Below are 15,967 nucleotides of genomic sequence, written 5' to 3' on the forward strand. Positions count from 1 at the left end.
GTGGAATCTCTTTTCCTGCAGCTTGCATCCATTGCTCCGGGTCCTAGTCTCTGGAGCAGCAGAAAACAAGCTTGCTCCCTCCTCAATATGACATCCCTTCAAATATTTAAATAGGGCTATCATATCACCTCTTAACCTTCTTTTCTCCAGGGCAGTTGCTCAGCAGGCTACTAGCAGTACAAGCATTCAGGGAATCATATGCAATTTAATATGACAAGCAGGCACATTTCTAATTTACTAGTGATAAAATCCCAGAGGAAATAATCTTTGTCTTTGTCAGGACAACCATAACTCGAACCAAAATAGTCACTCATCAATAAACAAAGCTCTTATATTTTCCCCCCATCTCTTCTTCTTTTTCAGTTCCTGGCTAGTGTTGGAATGTGCGGCTACAGTGTGCTGGTCATTGTCAAGTTCATTCTCAGCATCAGCAGCATTCTGTTCCTGCAGAGCACTCTCCAGCATAGGCATATTGATGCAGAAGTCCCAAGGGATACTCAGTTTCTAAGCTACCCAGTTTCATATATTGCATCAGATTTACCTTTCACTTTTTTTTTTTTTTTTGAAAGATGGACCAGAAAATTCTCATATTGTTCTGTTGCAAAATCAAGTTTGGAATTGACTTAGGGGCTCGACAGACCACCCCAAAAGGGTGGGCTGGAGTTGCCCATTTTTGCTCCCAAGGGATGCTGCAGCAGCCAAACCGTGTGGCGTCCCTCCGCACCAAAAAGAACCCAGACAAAATGTAATGCAACGAGCATGCCATGTTGCATGCTGATGACGCGAGAGCGGCGCTGCAACCTGCGGACGCTGCACCTTGCTTGCATCCTCATGGCAGCCCCCATGGGGATGGGAGGCCACCACGTCCATATGGACTAGGGTTTGGGAGCATGCTCGCTTCCCACCTGTCTGTACCGGGCCTTAGCTCCTTCAACATTTTGACAACAACAGTGGAAATCTCTGTTAATTTCTTATCCTTTTTCTTTTCTGATGCAAAGCTTAATGTTTCTCACAAGATGCCCTGCTCATAAGTGATGAAGGCATAACACTGGGGAGTCAAGTGGGAACTACATAGTCTAGCCAGCTTTTCAGACCATTGGAAATAAGTTTTGTCAATTAAAATAATTTGAAATCATAATGCATGTATGAAGTTGGATAAAATCAATTAGGTCCCCAAGACTTTTAATAAAAATCCATGTTTTTACTTAGCTCTGGAATGACTGCAGCATTGGCACCAGTTAGGCCACTAAGGGGAGGCTGTTTCACAACTGTGGAATACCTTTGATATGAATGAGAGTTCAGTGCCAAGATAGAAGTAACAGTAAACTAAGAGGTGACCTGGAAGAATATGACACAAAGATCTTCTTTCCTGTGCAGCTTGCTGTCCAGAATGATCAGCCTGGAATAAAGTTACTGCAGTGCCATCTCTGCAGTGACAGATATTGACCTAAAGTCACAAATGTTTCTAAAATATATAAATGCCAATCTGTTAATATTTTTCCACTGTTGTTGGTCACTGATGATTCATTTTTGATTAGCAAGCTGTCACATCTCCTCTAGAGGAAAAGATATGCAATCCCCTTATTGCCTTCCGTCTATTTGTTGAACTGTAACCAAGTCCTTCTATGGGAAATTAAAGGTAAAGGCATCTGCAGTGGCATTTGGAAGGAAGTAGTGCCTTTGGCTTTTTTCTGATCTTGAGAAATACTGTATCCCCTTCACCAAACTCAGAATTCCTTCTATAAGTGGGGTGGAGTATGTGCAGCCCATGAGCTGCATGTGACCATTGGGACCTGTAAATGTGGTCCTTGGGCTCCCTAGAAGTTTTTCAGATTTTTTGCTCCCAAACCACCCCAAATCTCCTAAAATTGCATAAAAAAATCAAGAGTTTGCTTCCCTACCCTTCAAACCTCCCAAAACAGACAAACACCAAAACAAATAAAATCAGCTGAAAATACCAAAATGGTAGCCAGAAATGAAACACATTACTTCAGGTTGCTGAAACGCTCTGCTGTAACTAACCAGGCAGGTGCAAGACGGAAAAATAGCCTCTCCTCTGTTTGAAGTTGTCCATCCCTCATCTATAAAGACAGCATTTATCAAATGATACCAGTTATGTCCAATACATGCTATTCTACCTAGCATCCCCTTTGTGTCTAAGAAAGATATGCCAACAAATTGTGGTGTTTTACAGCCTCTCCTCCTGAAAGCTGGAAGAGGTAGAAAAGAAGTCCTATCAAGATTTAACATTCTCAGTGAGGATACTCAATTTGACCTCCTCCCCTCCCCTCTAAATGTGATAGTCTGCTTTTTTTGGGGGGGGGGGATCTCATTACTGTATGTACTTTCTTTGTTAATGTTTCCTGACCTAAACTAATAACATTGGCAATTTAACTAAGCTACACAAATATTTCATCTGGTCAAACTATGGTGCTCCTTTGCTCCTGCAAAGCAAGCATTGCAGAACATGGCCTGCTAGACTGAAACAAAACACAAGACCTCTGTTCCTTTGTAAAACAATAAACCTTGTTAAGTAGTGTGAGGGCTGCGAGGGATGCAGCAGAATCAACTCAGCTGAGACCCAGCACCAAGAAGGCATGCCAGAATGTTAGAGCTGAACACACTAGAAATCAGCATCCAGAGAGAAGCAGAAGCTAAAATCAAGGAGCAACCTGGGTTAGAGCCCTAGGCAAAGCCAGAACTGATGAGTGAATCAGGACAGAAGGACAAACCATGGGCCAGATGGAGAAGTGAACCAGAAATGAGGACAAGGGAATAAGCCACTTTAGAAGAGATGGATGAACTCAGAGATAAGACAAGAAGCAAACCATACAGCAGCCAAAGGACACATACAATAGAAGAGCATAAGGCCTTGTTGTTCTAGAAGCACCCAATGACAATCGGAGGTAGGCAGAACCAGTGTAGGGCTTGGACATTGCTTCAAGCTGTGACTCAACATCCTGATCAGCCACGTGTGCAGACCCAAAGGTTCCAAGTTTTAACTCTGCCAGCTTCTGTCAGGTATAAGCTGCTTGGTAGCTCATAGCTAAGAAGCACATTTCTCTTCAAAATTTGTATAAGGGAACAAGTATGCATAACCTGCAGGGCTGCATGGAGTGGTGAGGAAGGGCCAGTAGATTCAGGAATGCCCAAGAGCCAACGAATGAGCAGTATGTTGACTGGAAAGAGAGAATTGCTCAGAGAGGGAGCGGGAGATGAGTTGCGGGGGGAGTGGGGAGAGCAAGCATATGTTCTGCATACAGAAGGTCCCAAGTTCATCTGTAATGACTAGGATCTCAGGTGGCAGTCAAGGCTTAAAAGGCTGGCTGGAAATCTTGGACAGCTGCTGCCAGTTGGAACAGATTGGCCAATTCCCTCCCCATTCAATTATAGTTTGGAAAAGTTACTTTTTTGGACTACAGTTCCTAGAATAGCACCTGGCCGGGATAGCTGAGGATTCCAAGAGCTGAAAAATCTGTGGTTTTTCCACATTCTGGGTTCATTACAAGACAGATTTGTTATAATAAGGCACCTGAACCTGCTCCTTACTGGACATGCTTATCTGGAACCCAATGCATCCTGGATTAATTCCCACTTATGTTTGTCAGAAAGAGCATGACATTTTTTCACCCATCAAAAGATAAGCTCACAGCCATGGGCAAATCCATCTAGAAATACAGAGGGAATTGCCTCTGTTTGTTCCTTTACCCCTTTGCTTTTGTGATGAAGCCAAAAACAAACGCCAGCACACAGAAAGGTGAATTTCAGTTCAGCCTTTCCCTTCCACAGTTCTTATAATCCAATGATCCCAGTGGGATCAACCTCCCCCCTCCCCACTTCTTATCATTTTGCACTTGAAACAGCTGAATTTGAGGGAGTGAGCCTCAGGCAAAAGTCAGTGTGCTGGAATAATGAGAGCAAGTCAGGCTGTGAGCCTGTGCTATCTTGCCCTGTCCTTTGTGCATTTCAATTCTCGGTGCACACACATCTGAGGGAGCATCCTCACTCTGTCGCTTCTCCCTGGTCTCTCTCTCTCATTCCCCCTCCCTCCTTTTCTTCTTTCATGAGCTGCAGAGCTAAGAAGCCTGGTTCAGCAGCATGCGACCAAGGCTATTGTAGATAGAATACTGTGGTCAGGCTGGCTACTCTTCAAGCTCTCCGATGTACCAAGAGGCCACAGACTCTGTTGTTCAGCAGGGCCTCAGCGAGACGTGCCCATCCAGCACCAGCCAAACCCAAGCCGCCACGGCTGTGCGGACCACTAAGAGACAGGTAAGGTCTGGGTACATGTGGTTATGACAGTTAATGTGTCTAGCACAACCTTTGTGATGGGGTGGCAGGCCCTCAGTTCTCTGATCAGACATAATCTCCTTAAGAGTGGCACTAGGGTTTTAGTAGTGGGCCTGAATGGGTGACTGGGAAGCGGAGGGGGGGCGACGAATGGTTCTTCTTCAGCTGTCACTTCCATTAAAATCACACTTGTGTATTCCTCTCAATATGTTAATTGGTCTTTAACTTCTCCAGTATGACTGAACAAAAGGAAAGAGACTAGCTTCCAAACAAGACAGTGCTGCACTCATTCCTGTTCACACACAAACCCTCTCACACCTCTTCAGAGCTGTCAGCCAGCAGAAACTCAAATTGTATGGCTTTTGCAGGAGGCATTTGTTGCAGCGAGATGAACTGAAAGCTTTTTGATGATAGTGGTGGTGATGATGACAGTAATAGCAACAACAAATAGAAAAATAGTGACAATGAGCTCTTCTAGTGTCAAGGTGGCCTTCCTTGTATTAATTGTTTTGTTGATGTTGCTCTGGAAAGAAGATTGTTTGCTGTTTGTCATTTTTTGTATTTGACATTCTGACTGTTCATGTTGTTGTGATAAACAGCAGCGATTAGCGCACCATTATAGCCTTGGCATAGTCATTTTCTTCTTTTAAATTGGAGTGAGAGGGGAGTGGGTTGCGGAATCAATAGAACTCCTCCAAGGGACAGTGAGAAAGCTTGCAAATAAAGCAGAGAAAATGCAAGCTGACTGGAGGGCGTTGGCTAAAGTGCCCAACAGGCTGCTTCTTTTTGAAGTGCCTTTATCAGTTGACAGACGTGGCAACTACATGCAAGAGGCAAAAGAAGTAACAATGAAGGTCCATTTCTTTCCTCAAAATGAGCAGTAGGGAAGAGGCTGACTAAAACAGACTAGATCCACTCCCAATCTTATGGCTGCCTATGTATCTCAGGTCCAAAACAAACTGCAGAAATAATCCAGTTTGAGACTGCTTTAACTGCCCTGGTTCAATGCTAGGGAATCCTGGGAACTGTAGTTTTGTGAGGCATTTAGCCTTCTCTGTCAGAGAGCTCTGGTGCCACAATAAGCTATAGTTACCAGGATTCCCTAGCACTGGACGTTATCAGACAAGGGAAATTGGAAGTATAATCCAATGGCAATCCGAACGCAATCATGGGGTTTAACGTTATTGCGTGATAGACTACAACACGCAATTTCGGGCAATGGGAAGTCAGTCCGAATGCAATCATGGGGTTTCACGTTATTGCGTGAGAGGTGATCTCATGAAATTTTGGGCAACGGCAAGCTATTTTTGGTCAATGGGAAGTCAGTTCAAACGCAATTCGAATTCACGTAAATTTGCTGAACTAGCAAATTCACATGAATGCGTTCTGGCCCCACTTTCTTTTCATTCAAAATTAAGAGAAATTCTTCCCATGTGATAAACTCCACTGAGCCAGGGCAGTTAAAGCGGTCTCAATCTGGATTATTTCTGCAGTGTGTTTTGCCCCTCAGTTATGTTTTCCCCTCCTTTTATATCTTTTTCCTTTTGCAGGATCCCTGTGCATGTCTTTAACTGTGGGTTACAAGCAGAATTTCAGCAGGGGAGCCATTTTCCTCACTTTTGTTTTTGTTGTTGTCTCCAAGTCATTTTTGATTTATGATGACCCTAAAGCAAATCTTACCATAGAATTTTCTTGGCACGTTTCTCCTGAGGGGGGTTTGCCATTGTCATCCTTTAAGGCTGAGAGTCTATGACTTGCCCGAGGTCACTCTTATTGGTTTCCATGTCCAAGTGGGAATTGAACCCTGATCTCCAGAGCTATAGTCCAATGTTCAAACTAGTACACCACAATAGTTTGTGTCTAGGCATTGGGAAAAGCTTAACCTGGTGAAATTCTGTTTGTTGTGCAACTGTTAAAACCATAGGTGTCTTATCAGGCAAAAAAGAAAAACATGGAAAAGTTAACAGTCCTTCTACAGCGCTGTGTAAATTTACAGCGCTTCATAAATAAAGGTTAATAATAATAATAATAATAATAATAACTCTCATATTTGTGATCCCAGTTCTTTTGTAACTCCTTCTCTGAAAACAACAACAACAACAACAACAACGACTTTATCATGCAAGGAAAAGTGGGGGTTTAAACAGACATTAGCCTGTGAAAATTGCGTGACTGCGGTTAAGATTTTCACACGACGTCATGTTTAAAAAGGATTTATCCCAGTAATAAATAGGTAATAACCAACAACAAATCATTCACAGAGTATCCCTGTAAATGATTTGTTGCTGGTTATTACCTGTTTATTGCCAGGATAAGTCCTCTTTAATCATGATGCATGTGAAAATGCTCACTGTGATCACGTGATTTTCACAGGCTAATGCCCATTAAAACTCCCCCCCCCCCCAATTTGCCCTGTTTGATAAAGTCCATACTCTCTTCAGAAAGAGAGCTTACAGATACAGTAAAGAGCACAGGTGAAGGAATGTGAAGCATTGGGTTCTCACCCTATTTTCCTGTTTTGGCAGTTTCCCTTGTTTGAAACTTCAACTAAAAAGTTGAAATGTGTCTCTGGAGGGTAACGTTAGATATTAAGGAAAATGCAATTAACACATGTGCTAAGCAAATTGTCTACCTTGGCCTCATTAAGAGCATTAAAAAGCTTTATCTGGTATTTTGCTTCTCACACTTTTGCCTTTGGCCTGATCCTCCTCTGGGAAATGAGAGCTTCTCTGAAATTGAAATTGAAAAAAAAATCCACACCATTGAGACAGAGCAAGAGTGCAAACCATCTCTCCTTTCTACACATGTTGTTGGAATGCAGTTCCCACCAGCCCTGAGCAGTACAGCCAGTGGTGAGGAATGCTAGGAACTGCAGTCAGTCAACATACTCCATGATCCTGACCATGGATGTGGAGTGACCAAGAAAGCCAATCCAGGCCAGTGTGGTACAGATAAGGTCTAGGGCTTTAAAGCTCCTGGTTGGTTGGCTTCTTAATGGCTTCTGCTGAGTTCCAGCAGACAAAGGAAATGGGCTGCAAATCCTTGCCATGTTGCTGCTTTGAGGGAACAGCTAAAGCCACCTATGACTGACAGACAAAATCCCAAGGCTTTGGGCTGGAAGAGCCCACAGTCAAAGGACTTTATCACAAGGGGAAAATTGGGGGTTTAAACAGTTGCTCCATTATGTTTGCAATATCATCTCTATTGTGTCTTTCCATCCTGAAATTGGACAGCTGACATTTATTGATCCAGATATGGAAAAAGTAAGTATTATAAAATTTTGAGCATCACTTTGCTTTGGGAGAGATTAATTTAATGATCCAGTGGTCACTTTCTTGGGGATTGAGCATTTCCAATCTGTGGGCCATTGTTTTGTTTTCCATATTTGTTTAGTTAGAATTTGAGTGGATTCTGCCCCTGTTGATTGAAAGAGATGAATTGGTAAGCCATCAGTTCCTGGTGATTTATTTCTCCCAAGTGCTTTGAGTGCATTTTCTACTTCATTTTCTAAAATTGTGGGTTCATCTTCAAGTGGTTCTTGAAGAAGGAATCTGCCACCCTATCATCTTTTTAAAAATAGTTTTTCAGTGTATTGTTTCCGTTGTCATTTTATTCTTGATCATGTGTAGTGTGTCCCTTGCCGGTCATAGAACATCCCTTCTCTTGGTTTAAATTTCTCTTTGATTTCTTGGATCTTGTGGAAGAGGTATTTTGTTCTACCTTTTTGTTGTCATGTTCTATTTCTCTGCCAAAACTGTTATAGTAGTTTTCTTTGTCTTTGTGCACAAGGCATTCAGCAGTTGCATTCAGGGTTCAGATGCTATTTCTGTCTCTTTTTACTTTTGTTTCTTGTCTAGCCTTAACTGCTTGAAGAGTTTCATTTTTTTTTTATCCATTGAGGCATTTCTTCCTTTTTGGTAGTGGATAGTGCTTTTTTTAATTTCCCCCTCACAATGTCCATAGCTCCTGGTCAGTTAGGCTTAATAGTGCAACACATTTTTTTTTTTTTTTGCATTACCATTCGATTCTACAGGAATGTTTTTCAGATTGTGTTTTGGCACAATTATTGATTTAGTGTTCTTTTTTAGTGTTACTCTAATTTTTGATAGTATTAGTTCATGGTCTGTGCCACAGTCTCTTCCTGGTATTGTTTTTGAAGAAATGATGGAGCTTTTCTAAATTCTGCTTCCAATTGCATAGTCTATTTGATTTTTATATTGGCCATCAGGTGATGTCTATTCATGCAATCATCTCTTTGGTTGCATGAAGAATGTGTTTGCAGTTAACACATTTTTTGCTTCAGAAAATTTTATCACTTATTCTTTTGCTTCATTTCTTGATCCTAGGCCAAATTCGCCTCCAACGTTCTGGTCTCTTTCCTGCATTTGCATTGCAATAGCCCAGGATTGCCAACATGTCCTGTTTTGGTGTGTGATCAATTTCTTCTAGAACTCCAGCACAGAACTGTTTCCTTTTCTGGTACAGTACCAAAGCTGTTTATTTACCCAAAGAACACAGCTTTATTTATTTTTTAAAGGCAGAAAGGGGAATGGCCTGGTTACTTGCTTTTCATTTCTAGCTATCCTACCTATGACATTATCTACACATCCCATTTGTTTATTTTTCAGTCAGAAAAGGATTGTGGCTTGCAGACATTCTAGTAGGCAATGGGTTTAAGATTTTTTTGTTCTCTAGTATACAACCTCCAATTTAAGACCTTTCACAGGTTTCACAACAAGCTTGCCTTTTTCTCCCAAGGAGGTTGCATTTCAGACATTGATGTACTGACAGTGGCAGCAGCAGCAAAAAGAATGTATCTGAAAGCTACAGAGAGAAGCCAATATTGTACTCAACTGCTCATCTGTCTCAATCTTTATGCTATAGTCTCTTTATTCTGCTCACACTCCTTTGCCGAAAATCAATATACTTATCCTCATGATGCTCTGTGACTCTTCTTGAATGGGGCCCTCCCAAAGTGTAATTATCCAAGCGAATTCACTCAAAGAGCAGAGCACAATTTTTAGCATTTCCATTTGTCATCTGTCTGCACTGCCTCTGCTATCTGGGGGAGGCAGGGAATTTAAGATTCTGGTTTTGCTGTGTATGTAAACTGCAGGAACTCTGAGTGATTGTGTGCAAAGAGAGAAGCCAGGAGGAACCCTTTAGTGACTTTAGAGATCAGTTCTGCTTCAGTGCTGAATAGCACATAGCTCAGAATTCAGAGGCGTCACCAGGAGACATGATTTAACACCGAAAGACAGGAAGAATTAAAAATAGCAGACCATATTCATGTCCTCTGGAACATGCATCTGCCCAGGGTTACGTATAGTCTGCCACTGTTTGAACACTTGTAGCCTCATCCAACCTAGGGTTACCAGAGACTGAAACAGAGCTCCTCATGAGAAAAAGATTCTCCTCTTAGGTGAAGGATGAGAAGACAAGGATGGGCTGTCAAAACCCCCAGTTAATTTGGGATAATCAATGTCAGATTTCCCCCCAAGTTTTTCTAAAAGATTCAGATTCTTGGATGTGTGAATGCAAACAGAGCCGAGATAAGTCAGAGTAAAACTCTGCATGCCTTGAAGTGTTTCGAATACATTTGCATCATTGACTCCATCTTTATTCAAGTGCTGACACATGTGAGTAACCGAACTGACAGAGATGTGCATAGATGCAGTCCATAATGTGAATAAGAAACCCGGAATGTGTGCGTGAGATTATTCGCATAGCTGCGCTAAAAACAACAATGTGTGAATGACCCTTGGGAGTACCATCTGACATGTTGTGTCCTCTAGGTGGCTGGAGGCTTGAAGGCTTCTTTAGCTAGAGCTCATTGGTGGCAGTGACCAGTCTGAATTTACATCAGACTACCAGTTCAGGTGATGCTATGGGTTGAAATCATAATACCTGGGGCTTTTCATCTGTGACTATCCATAAAAGTGGTGTCATGCACCAGGATCTGATCCAAGCACCATATCAGGATTGCCTGTGTTCTAAGAAAGAAGAAGTGTTACAAAGGAAGGGGAATGCAGATGAAAAGGAAGAAGAGTAGAACACAGAGAGAAAGAGCTGAAATGGAAGAAACTCTAAGCTCTAAGAGGGTGGGGAAAGCATCCTCCAAATAGCTAGGACTGGATGGATGCGGAGGAAAGCAGATTGCTGAGTCCCAAATCCGCCTCCCTCTCCCCCCCCCCCCCCAGCTCTCCTTTGAATCTCACTGGCAGTCTCATTCCAGTGCAGCATGTATTTATGATTTGTGCGTTTGGTTGTTTACTAGGTCATGCGGAAATTATTTTAAAATGATTTCTTAAAGAGATTTAAAATTTTTGTTGGATGGCATTCAAGCCTAATACTAAAATGATTGTTTTAATAAAAGCTATTAAACGAGGCTGGCTTCACGGAAATTGCTAGAAAAACAAAACAAACAACCCTCAGACAGAACTGGAGCCATCTGAGTAGGAATTTTCCATAAACCTCTTCTCTTGCCTCAAAAGAGGCTTTCTAAAATATTGGACCTTGTGAAATCAAATTCTCTTTATTGTCCATTTAATTACATTTGTCCCAGTGCTTGTGTCAACACACATGCCTCATTTTGCCCCTGTCTTAATACAACCCTGGGCTGGGAAAACAGAGCAGGGCAAATACTTCTCCATCATCATTCTTGGTCTTCCTAGTAAGCAGTGATCTTCAGTTACATCTATGGACAGGATGAGTAGATATGCTATTGCCATATTTCAGATCCATTGACATGATTTAAGTTACCTTGTTGAGTTACCATATGAAATTTGAGGAGCCCTTTCGCAAATTTTCACCCCTCCAACTCTCCCAATTTAATGTGGACAGTCCCAACATGGTGTAGTGGTTTGAGTGTTGGACTAAGACTCTGGAGACCAGGGTTCGAATCCCGACTTGGCTGTGTAAACCCACTGGGTGACCTTGGGCAAGTCACACTCTCTCAGCCTCGGAGGATGGCCATGGCAAAGCCCCTCTGAAGAAACTTGCCAAGAAAACCCCATGATGAGTTTGCCTTAGAGTCACAATAAATCAAAATGATTTGAAGGCACACAACTATAACAACAACAAAGTCCCAAATTAATCCCTTTTCATCCCACTTTTCCAGCTGCTTTTACAATGTCCCAGTTTTTCTCTCCTTCTCCTCCTTTGTCCTCAGTTTACTTCAGTTGCCATAAACAGTCATTTAAACTTAATTAACTCAGCTGGGGAAGAGGAGAGGAAGGTGCTGAATCTTGACCTTCCCAGGGCAAAAGGAAACTTTTGTAGCCTCTCTTATCTCATGTGTTGGCTACTCATTAAATAATTTTGCCATTTTGACCATACTCTTATGCTTGGCCAAGCCCTGGTAGTGCAGTGGTTAAATGCCTGTACTACAGCCACTCACTCACAAACCACAAGGCTGTGAGTTCAATACCAGTCAAGGGCTTAAGGTCAACTCAGCCTGGCATCCTTCTCAGGTCACTAAATTGAGTACCCAGCTTGTTGGGGGCAATTAGTTTATACTTTGTAAACCGCTTAGGGAGTGCTTAATAAGCGGTATAGAAATGTACATCCTATTGCTCTTGAACACATGTCCTGGTTTACATCTGTGAAATGTTGGAGGGTATGATTTCACTATGGCTTCTCAGGCTTAGTAACTGAAGCATAAACACGGGCTTGCTATTTGGAATTATACATTTTTTGAATATTTTCTAACCCTGGATGCTTGAATCCGTGGATAAAAAAATTCCATGGATAAGGAAGGCTGATTGTAACCAGAAGATATGGTGTTTATATGACAGAAGAAAAAGGTCCATTTTATTTTGATGAAAATGTTAAAGGAAGTTAGCTAAATGGAAAGGATTTTCCTCACCCAAACTCCAGCTGTCTTTTCCACAGCATCTTCCCTCCCCTGCCTCCACACTTCAGTTGCATTTTGGTGAGAAGAAAGGATAGCTAGCCAACAAATAACCATCTAGGGCCCAAAGCATGATATCCCATCAGATCCTAGAAACTAAGAAGCATCAGCTCTGGTTAGTACTAGGATGGGAGACTGCCAATGAATACCAGGTGCTCTAGGCTATATTCCAGAGGAAGGAACTGGCAAACCCACTTCTGCTAAGAAAACCCTATGAAATTCATGGTGGTCATGATAACAGTGACAAATTGACAGGCAATTTGAAGGCACATACACACTCAGTCTGCATAACATTTAAAGACTTTGAGGAAGAAAGTTCAGAGTGGGGGGAATTATTATTATAATTGTCATTACATAAAATATAAAGATAACATTTAAAAACAATTTATAAAGTAAAAAAATTAACCAGTAAAAATATTTTTTTTAAAAAAATTATGTGCAAACCTTAAAATCTGAATCATAAGCATTTAAAAGCCCAACCTTCATCAATTTGAAAAGCCTGCACAAAAATTAATCTGCCACCAAAATGAGAGCATGGATGGGGCCATCCTGGACTTTCTGGGGAGGGAGGTCCAAAGCCTGGGAGCAGCCACCAAGGAGGCCCTTTTCCTTATTCCTACCAAACAATCCTGAGAGAATAGTGGGGCAGACAAAAGAGCCCTCTAGTGAGCTCATGAAGGGAGATACGGTCCATCAAATAACTTGAATCCAGGTCATATAGGGCTTTGTCAAAGCACTTTGAATTGTGTCATCAAACAGACCAGCAGCCACTGGAGCTGCTGCGTCAAGAGAGTTGTAAGCAGTGGAGATGTCCAGCAAAATGAATAGGGGCACACTCCTCCTGTCTAGTTGCCTGTGTGGGAACTGTACCAGGTCTAGCCAGGAGAAGGACCCTCCTTCCAGTCCATCTGCCATGGCCCTGGCCTCAGAGGTAGAGAAGAACCAACCACTGGACTTGATCCTCTTCCCCACTGCCATTCCTTTCTCCTTTTGTGTCATGCCTTTTTTAGATTGTAAGCCCAGGGGCAGGGAAATGTCTAATTAACAATTTGTAAGCCACTCTGGCAGAAGAGTGGGGCATAAAAACTCTGAATGAATAAATGTATCATTCACCAAGGCAACCAAAGCTGTTTCTGTCCCATAACCAGGTCTGAAACCAGAAATGGATCATCCACGAACCTCTGAGATTGAGAAGCCACAACACACTCTAGTACCTTGCCCCAAAAGGGAAGGTTGGGGACTGGTCTATAGTTATCTAGGGTAGTAGGATCCACGAAAGGTTTTTTCAGATGAGGTCTTACCACAGCCATGTTTGGATGTTCAGACCTTGCCTTGTTGTAAGGAGGCATTAATCACTTCCTTTATCCACTCAGGCAGTCCTCCTCCAATCTGTTTAATTAGCCAGGAAGGGCAAAGGTCTAGTACTCATGTGGTGGCTCCCACCTCTCCAAGGATCTTGTCCACATCCTCAGGCTGCACAAATTGAAAAGTATCCATCAACTCTTGACAAGCAGAGGCCAAAGTTACATCCACTGGAACTGCATCAACTCTGGTGTCTGTCAGATCCAAGTGATTTTGACTGCAAAGTGGTGGGCAATTCTTCACAGTGAGCTGTTGAGTTGCTTACATTCTACTCTGAACCAGATAACAAATCCCATACCAATCAAAAAGCTCTCCTGAATGGTTCTGTGCAGGGGTAAAGGTGTTAGCCAGAAAAGCCTTTATTGCTACCTTTATTGCCCCACCACAGGCCTTCAGATAGATTTTAGTATGTGTTTGGTTTGACTCACTATGAATTTTATGTCACTGTCACTCTAGTCACCATCTCATTTGTTTAATTGCTGCCAACTTCTTAGGAAACCAAGAGGCTGGTTTAGCTCCTCTTCATGAGACGTGGTGCTAAGGAGCTATTATGTCTACCGCCCTCATCATTTCCCCATTCCAGAGTCAACCAAGACTTTGCAGGATCTTTGCAGGACTTTGCATGGAGGCATCAGGAAACTCCCCAAGAGCCATCAAGAATCTATCCAGATCCATTAGTCTTCTGGGATGGACCACCTTAATAGATCCCCTATCCCCCGCAGAGGGTCTGAGTACCAGCAAGTCTAAACCTGAACAAGAATTGAACTGTTCATGACAACAGAACAGTAGAAAGCTCCTCCATTCCTAGACCACTAGCATCCACTCCTGAACAGAAAACAAGGGCTTGACTCTAGAGTGTGCCCAGCAGCATGAATAGGGCCAATTACCAACTGGGACAGACCTATTGTTGCCATGGTTGATATGAAATCGTGAGCCACTTCTGATCAGATAGCCTCACATAGATTTTGAAGTCCCCTGCAGAGATTCCAATATCAGTCCGGCTAGCTCAAGAAGGGAAACTGTTGAACAGCAGGGTGGGCAGTACACCAACAAAATCCCTGTTCTGTCCCAGCCACCCACCTTTAAACAAACACGCTCAAATCCTGCAGACTGAGGGATAGAGCACCTGGTCAGGGGGATGTCATCCCAATAGACTACTGTAACTCCAGTTCCATGCACCCTAGGTCTCACCTGCTGCTACACGGAGAATTGTGGTGGGAAATGTGAGAGAGATTAACAAGCCCCACACTTCATCCAACCAGGTCTCTCTAACACAGTGGTCCCCAGACTTTTTCCAGCTACTGCTCCCTTTCTTCTTGGGTGACAAGAGGGGTGACTAGCACCCCTCTCCCATGAGTATTTCTTGATATCAAGCCTACAATTCTACTTCAAATTCAAAACAACCAATTTCAGTTCCTGCTCCTTTTGCGCCTGGTCAGCTTGGGAACAGCAACCAAGCAGCTGGCTGAGCAACACTGAGAAACATCCTGCCTGTGTCTATCTTGTAGCTAAGGCCAGTCCAGCTGAGAGGTTTCTTGGTTGCTATTTGACTGGCTGCTTGGTCACTGCTCCCTTTGCACCTGGTAACCCTGGGAGCAGCAGCAGCCTCCCCTCATGCCACCCCTCCAGCAAAGGCTAGTGTGGGCAAAAGGCCTCTTGGTCACTGCTCAGCCAGCTGCTTGGTTGCTGGTCCCAAGGTGACCTGGTGCAAACGGAGAAGCCTCTCCATGCGAGGAAGGACTCTCAATCTTTTTTCATTGGTGTGGAGAGGGGCACAGCCAGTGTGTGTGTTGGGGGTTTACAGAGGCCACATGTTCTGGACTGGAGACTGGCATGGAGAAATTTTAACTACAGAAGCTGCTTCAAGATGAAAGACTCCTTCCAAGAATTGACCCCAGATACTCCTTCCTCTCCTTCCCCAGAGACATGTCTTCCCTATACAGCTTCAAGTGCCCCCCACAACATAACATAAATTTATTTCTTCTGTTACCTCTTCTTTCAATGAAAGAAAACAAAACAGAAGCAGCAGAGCAGCTCCAACCTGCCAGCCAAGTCCCAGCAATGCTCACAAAGCTTAAAGAGTCCCAGATTTGAAAGCTTCTTTTTGCTACCGCTTCTCTCCCACTCAAACTCCTTGCTACAGTCAGCTAGTCTGTCCCAAAATGGCATCACTCCAAGCCATAGAAGCAGTGTTCTGCACTCAAACCTCACAAGAACTTTCCAACTACCACCAGCACCAGTGAAAGATGTGGCTAAGGGAGGGAGCTCACACAGGCAGGTGAAGGGTGGGAGACACCACCACAAGAAATGATCAGTGAGGCTGCTTTTTCATTGTAAGGGGCCCTGAAAAAAAGTTTGATGTTCCCCATGGTGCCAAAGGCTGCTGGTTTGCCTTGTCTTTCT

General features: G+C 43.0%; 1 protein-coding gene across 4 annotated transcripts in view; it reads left to right on the plus strand.

The window, feature by feature from the left end:
- Window positions 1-3,973: 3,973 nt before the first annotated feature.
- The window catches only part of RGS8 (regulator of G protein signaling 8), a 63,218-nt gene continuing 51,224 nt past the window's right edge, over window positions 3,974-15,967 (plus strand). For 2 of the 4 annotated variants that reach the window (XM_089515886.1, XM_089515887.1), the window contains exons 1-2: window positions 3,974-4,272; window positions 7,524-7,553. In XM_089515886.1, coding sequence (XP_089372012.1) covers window positions 4,162-4,272; window positions 7,524-7,553 — 141 coding nt within the window. In that variant the 5' untranslated portion in view covers window positions 3,974-4,161. The remainder of the gene's footprint in view (window positions 4,273-7,523; window positions 7,554-15,967) is intronic. The other 2 variants (XM_089515888.1, XM_089515891.1) reach the window with 2 other exon arrangements.

This window comes from Sceloporus occidentalis, unplaced genomic scaffold (genome assembly GCF_023333645.1).
Source record: "Sceloporus occidentalis isolate IW3139 unplaced genomic scaffold, rSceOcc1.0.p SCAF_3, whole genome shotgun sequence".
Lineage (NCBI taxonomy): Eukaryota > Metazoa > Chordata > Lepidosauria > Squamata > Phrynosomatidae > Sceloporus > Sceloporus occidentalis.